The 6,375-nt window shown below is 39.9% G+C and overlaps 1 protein-coding gene and 1 non-coding gene across 2 annotated transcripts; one reads left to right on the top strand and one right to left on the bottom strand.

Annotated features, from left to right (window-relative positions):
* Nucleotides 1–4,635: 4,635 nt before the first annotated feature.
* Nucleotides 4,636–6,299, top strand: LOC111829964. The gene is made up of 3 exons (XM_023780279.1): nt 4,636–5,409; nt 5,500–6,204; nt 6,261–6,299. Exons 1-3 carry the CDS (start codon nt 4,636–4,638, stop codon nt 6,297–6,299), a joined length of 1,518 nt encoding a protein of 505 aa, XP_023636047.1.
* Nucleotides 4,858–4,964, bottom strand: LOC111830278. The gene has a single exon (XR_002833662.1). It is a non-coding gene; the product is annotated as a small nucleolar RNA R71 (small nucleolar RNA).
* Nucleotides 6,300–6,375: the final 76 nt, after the last annotated feature.

The following is a 6,375-nucleotide window of genomic DNA, read 5'->3' on the forward strand; positions in this document are numbered from 1 at the left end:
AAAACAAATGTTTGGTCTAGTGTGTCTAGCCAAATTCTTTAGAACTCCTATGGCATTGAGATATGGCATTTACGGACTGAATGGATCACTATCCAATATGAGGCTTCTCACCCACCATTGGGCCTGGTCAATGGGCGGGCCCGGTTCTTATTAAATCTCCATGAGTATTCTTTCAGTATATGCCATTTGATGCAAAAGGATTCCATTATTCACGTACTCAAGTAGTAATCCGTAACAGAACTTAATTATTGCCTAGGTCTTTCATTTCATAATCTTTGTTTAGATATATTCAACTGTTTGGTCGATTACCTAGAGGTTTAAATCATTCATATACACTGCTATGATTACAAATCTTTTGTTTGCAAACCTGTTTATGAATGTACATGGACTGATGTGATTATTTATAACCTTACATACGCCCACTTAGTCTAAGTCCATGAAAGGATTTGTCCAGCCTTATGCACTGCTGTTATCGAGAACCTTTCTTATCTTTGAGCTCAATACCCTCTGGTAATTTCATATATTATCCAGTGGACTTATATAAATATGCAGGCATTACATCCATTAGCCGCAAATCGATTTTTTCTCTTTTATATAGCCAGACTTAGCAAAAATTTAAATGTCTTAGCATCCACCACAGGGGAGTATATCTCCTCATAAGCCGTGCTTTATATCTCTAAATTTTTCCATGTTCATTTTTTTCACAAAGACCTATTTATGTCCAACTGGTTTAATATCAAGAGGTGTCCGGATTATTGGACTAAATACATTCCTCTTCTTTAATGAATTCAACTCCACATTTATAGCTTCTTTCCATTTAATCCAATCTGATCGTCGAGTGCACTCTAATATGGACGTGGGTTTTAGATCCTCGCTTATTTCATTAATTTTTAGTGCTACCTTGCATGCAATATATTATCAATGTCGACATTCTTTCGGTTCCATTTTATCCTGGACATAACATAATTGATCGTGATCTCATTATTATCAAGAACTTCATCAGTACCTTGAAACTTGGCGTCCCAAGCCTCATTGTTAGGTATCTGAGGTTCGGTTATGCCTCGGGTAACCACAGTTTTCTCAACCTCGGATTCATTCTTAGCACCTCTTTATTTTTCGAGGGTTCTTATCTTTGGAACCTATTGGTCTACCACGTTTCATACGTGCCTTAGACTCTGTAGCAACTTGATTGTGTCCTTCCTAAACATCAATATGTATTGGTGCATTTATAAATAGTATATGTGACTTAATCACTCTATTCGGGTCAGCAAAGAAATCTGGCAATTGATTAGCTAGCTTTTGTATTAGCTTTTGGACTTCTAATTCAAATTTCATAGTCCATAATAAGGATGATTGATTCTATGTAATTTCCTTTACCAGCTTATTATTATCTCCCCTTAATGGTGGGTTATTGGTTTCATCAAAATGACAATACTCGTACTTGGCCTTGAATAAATCAACCGTGGTCGGCTCAAGCTACTTATTTATTATGGAATATTCATATCCAATATATATCCCCATCCTCTTTTGAGTATCCATCTTAGTTCTTTGTGGTGGAGCTCAATTGGTATATATACGGCACATCCAAATGTCTTAAAATGGAAAATGTCTGGGTCATGACCCTTAAGTAATTGTTTTGGGGAATATTTATTTTCATTAGATGACCTGATGCGAATAAATTCAGCTGCATGTAAGACAACATGTCCCCAAGCTGAGATTGGGAGTTTTGATCTCAGAAACAATGGTCTAGCAATTAGCTGTATGCGTTTTATAAATGATTCAGGCAGACCGTTTTGTGTATGTACATGTGCCACAAAATGTTCTACACTTACCCCCATGGACATACAATAAGCATTAGAAACTTAGGACGTAAGTTCACCAACATTATCTAGACGTATAGTCTTTAATCACTTTGACTGGTGATGGCCTTTTCATGAGTTTCCCTTGTGAACATGCTACACAAGTGAGATTCTTTGGGATAACTCTACTTTCTTTCAATGTGTGTCCATTTGTATTTAATATCAATTTTCGCATTACACTCGATCCGGGATGGCCAAGCCGATCGTGCCAAAGAGTGAATCTCTCGGTAATCTCTTTGTTTCCCGTGGCATTAGCTTCTATCATATTAGCCTTAGCACAGTAAATGCCTTTAATACTTTCTTATGACCTTTTATATTTTCTTATGACTTTTAATACTTTCTCATGGCCTTTAATACTTTCTTATGACCATTTATACTTTTTTATGATCTTGGCCGTTTTCAAATATTATTAGGAACTCTTTATTTCTTTCGCCCTTAGTTTCAAAAATAATAATCATATATTCAATATTTAAATAAAAGATCCTCTAATTTATTAAGTTCAAAACAATATCAAAAAAATTCAAAGCAATAATAGAGAATAAATTCAAAGCAATAAAACTTTAAAAGCAATCATGAAGGCAATCATAAAAACAATCATGAGAATCTTGATGTCGAAATTATATTGGTTATTCTAAGCAATCGGGAGTCTCATATGCCATAAGATCATTTTTGTCATGATCAAAATCATCTTTATTATCATAGTGGATGATAAGTCTGTATTTCATTGCTTTTTGAGTATGCATTCATCATCTATTCAGCATCATTCACTTGTTGATTCGCATCATATTGATCCCTTTCTGCATGTTTTACATACTTAGGTAGGTTTTATGCATATCATGCATATCATGCATATCTTGCATACATTGTCCATATTTGGAGTGTTTCAGGTACTTAGGAGACATGCAGGGCGAAGCAGAGGAACAAGCGTTACTCGACATGCACACGATCGAGTGGGACGATCGAGTGAGAAGCATGGATGCGTTGCAGTTACATTGACGTTCGAGTGAGCAGCAGACGTATACGATCGAGTGGCAGATCGAGCAGAAGGGAAGCGAAGCAGAACTACCTGTCACTCGATGCACTCACTCGAGTGACATGATCGAGCAAAGCAAAGAAGTAGCTGATGGTTTTACAGGTCACTCGACCCACTCACTCGAGTGACACGATCGAGAAAGCAGAGAAGATGGTCACTCGAGGTGCTCACTCGACCAACTTAGTCAAAACAACCTTTGAACCGCTTTTACGTTGTCGTTTTATGTTTTAAGGTTTTCCCAAACATTGTTATAAATAGGCTTCATTTGGATTGCCCAAGGGATATCGAGTTTTTTATTAGGTTTTTGTTGTTAGCCACCAAACAATCCAGAAAATTGTAATTCATATTTCTTTTGAGTTATTGAGATTTTGCAACTAGTTCTGAAATCATTGTTGTTACTCTTCCTATCATCCTTATTATTATGCATGTTTTGAACGATTCTTGTTTCATGATGTTTAACATGATTTCTGCGTCTGAGTAGTGTTAGGGTTCTTGAGGATGGGATAGATTAGGTGGAGGATGTTAGTTTGCTAGAGTGTTTATGTTAGATTCGTTTGTTTCCCTTCTGGACTAGAGTTTTATTAGCTAGTTCTTCTCTGATCAATTGGAACTGGGTCATGGACATTTCATACCCGAAAGGTATATGATGAAATGTCTGAACCAACTAGTGCCAGAGATTTACATGCTTAGCCCAAGAGATTGGTTGTCTAAGATGTTTATTGACATTAATGAGCTGTTTCTTTATGCCTGTTTACTGCATGTTTCATCAATGAGAATTGAGATTAGGAAGTGTTGTAAACTTGATAGTTTCTGCCAAGAGATTGGATTGACTAGTATTAGAAGTTCATTGTCTAGGGATTAGAATGTTTGCAGTTTGATAAACACTCGAAGTAGATTAGCATACTCCACCTACATCAATAACCTCATCCTCGGGATCTTCTATCCATTTGTGCTTTCTGTTTAATTCTCTTGTTATTTACTTAGTCTGCTTTGTTTTCTTGCCAGTATCAATAATCGTTACGTTTTAGTTTATGCATGGTAGTCTATGTTTTACAGCTTTACATTTATCGCATGTTTAACATGTTCGTTTAGGATCATTGAAAACCAAAAATCATTTATGCTTTCTTGACTTAATCATTTCTGATATATCTTGATTGCTAGCATCACACCTGATTGGATTGATACCTATTGTACTGCAATGACATGATAGTACTCTAGGGTAATTGATAGAAAAATCCTAGTATCAATTTGGCGCCGCTGCCATTTGGGTGTTTGTGTGTTACATTTGAGATTTCAGACTTGCTAAGATCAAGTTTTTACTCAACATTCACTACAGTTACTCACTCTGTTCCTTCTGTTTGTCTATTGATTCAGGTACAACTCTTGCTCAACTGCTCCTACTCGACTGACACACTCAACCGATAAGAAAGATAAGCTGATTTGAGTTGTATGCACACACGGTCGCAAGGCACAGAGAACTTGTTCCAGCCCTCCGACCGTATTGATCGCTTGGTACCTGCATCACGACAGCAACGCAACAGAGTTACACCACCCCAAGTGGAGATGGAAAACATTCCACCACCACAACCACCACGGGCACCTACACGGATTGGAGCTGGTGATGCTCCACGCAACCATACCCATCGTCAGGGTATAGTGCCTCCAGCCGTGGCGAACAACAACTTTGAGATCAAGAGTGGTCTGATCTCCATGGTCCAGCAGAATAAATTTCATGGTCTGCCTATGGAAGACCCCCTGGATCACCTTGATGAGTTTGATCGTCTCTGCAGTCTCACCAAGATCAATGGGGTCAGTGAGGACGGTTTCAAGCTACGTCTCTTTCCATTCTCTTTGGGTGACAAAGCTCATCAATGGGAGAAAACTCTTCCTCCAGGATCTATCACTTCCTGGGATCAATGCAAGCAGTCGTTTCTTGCCAAGTTTTTCTCCAACTCTAGAACTGCACGTCTGCGCAATGAGATCTCTGGGTTCACTCAGAAGAATGGTGAAACGCTTTGTGAAGCCTGGGAACGCTTCAAAAGTTATCAGTCTCAGTGTCCCCACCATGGTTTCACCAAGGAGTCTCTCCTCAGTACTCTTTACCGGGGTGTTCTCCCAAAGATCCGGATGTTGCTTGACACTGCCAGCAATGGCAACTTTCTGAACAAGGACGTTGACGAAGGTTGGGAGCTTGTTGAAAACCTATCCCAATCTGATGGCAACTACAATGACGATTATGATAGAACCATCAGGGCAAGCACAGATCTTGATGAGAAGTACAAGAAGGAGATGAAGGTTGTGAATGACAAGTTGGACAAGCTATTGATGAGCCAGCAGAGGAACATCCATTACGTCTCTGAAGACGACCCTTTCCAGACTCTGAATGGGGAGGGAGAACAATCTGAGGAGATAAGCTATGTCCAGAACCAAGGTGGATACAATAAGGGATACAATCCTTATAAGCAGAATCCAAATCTGTCCTATCGGAGCACCAATGTTGCAAACCCCCAGGATCAGGTTTATCCACCTCCACAACAGCAGCAGCAGGGGCAGAACAAACCATTTGTGCCCTACAACCAAGGTTATGTGCCCAAACAACAATTTCAGCAAGGTTACCAACCTCCAGCAGGACCACCACCAGGATTCCAACCTCAACATGCTCCGCCTCCTCAGGCACCAGATCAAGACATGAAAAACATGCTTCAGCAACTCCTACAGGGACAAGCAAGTGGCTCCATGGACAATGCTAAGAAGTTTGCTGAGCTGACTCAGAGATTGGACTGCTCATACAATGATCTGAACATGAAGATTGAGACTCTGAATTCCAAGATCAAGTATATGGAGGGTAAAACTGCTTCTACTTCTGCCCCAAAGCCGGGTCAACTCCCAGGAAAAGCTGTTCAGAATCCTAAGGAGTTTGCTCATGCCATCACGCTGAGGAGCGGTAAAAACTTGCCTCCCAGACAAGGACCTGTTGTAGTCACTGAGGACAGTGAAGACTTGGAAGGGGAGGATGTATGTCAGAATGAAGATCCGGTTGTTCCTTTGGAAGAATCAGGAGTCGTACCTGAAGAAGTTCCTCAACCTGCTGAGAAACATGCTGAAACACCTGCAGCATCCAAGGATAAGCCTGCGCGATACGTTCCCCCACCATACAAACCACCTCTACCATTTCCAGGACGATTCAAAAAGCAGCAAGCTGAGAAGTATAAGGCTTTATTTGAAAAGCAATTGAGAGAGATTGAGTTGAGAATGCCATTGCTGGATGCATTCGCACTTGTCCCTCCTTATCAGAAGTTCCTCAAAGATTTGGTTATGGAGAGAACAAAAGAAGTCCAGGGAATGGTGATATTGAGTCATGAATGCAGTGCCATTATCCAGAAGAAGATCACTCCCTTGAAGCTTAAAGATCCTGGATCTTTCACACTACCCTGCTCACTAGGCCCCCTATCTTTCAGCAGATGCTTATGTGATCTTGGAGCT

This window comes from Capsella rubella, unplaced genomic scaffold (assembly GCF_000375325.1).
Source record: "Capsella rubella cultivar Monte Gargano unplaced genomic scaffold, Caprub1_0 scaffold_6, whole genome shotgun sequence".
Taxonomy (NCBI): domain Eukaryota; kingdom Viridiplantae; phylum Streptophyta; class Magnoliopsida; order Brassicales; family Brassicaceae; genus Capsella; species Capsella rubella.

What these genes read in the sequence shown, in the direction of transcription:
- LOC111829964 (XM_023780279.1), top strand. Translation starts at nt 4,636, where the DNA reads ATGGAAGACCCCCTGGATCACCTTGATGAGTTTGATCGTCTCTGCAGT. An exon ending in TTGCAAACCCCCAGGATCAG is followed by an intron (nt 5,410 to 5,499) that starts GTTTATCCACCT and finishes CAACAATTTCAG; the next exon opens with CAAGGTTACCAACCTCCAGC. An exon ending in AGAAGTTCCTCAAAGATTTG is followed by an intron (nt 6,205 to 6,260) that starts GTTATGGAGAGA and finishes TCATGAATGCAG; the next exon opens with TGCCATTATCCAGAAGAAGA.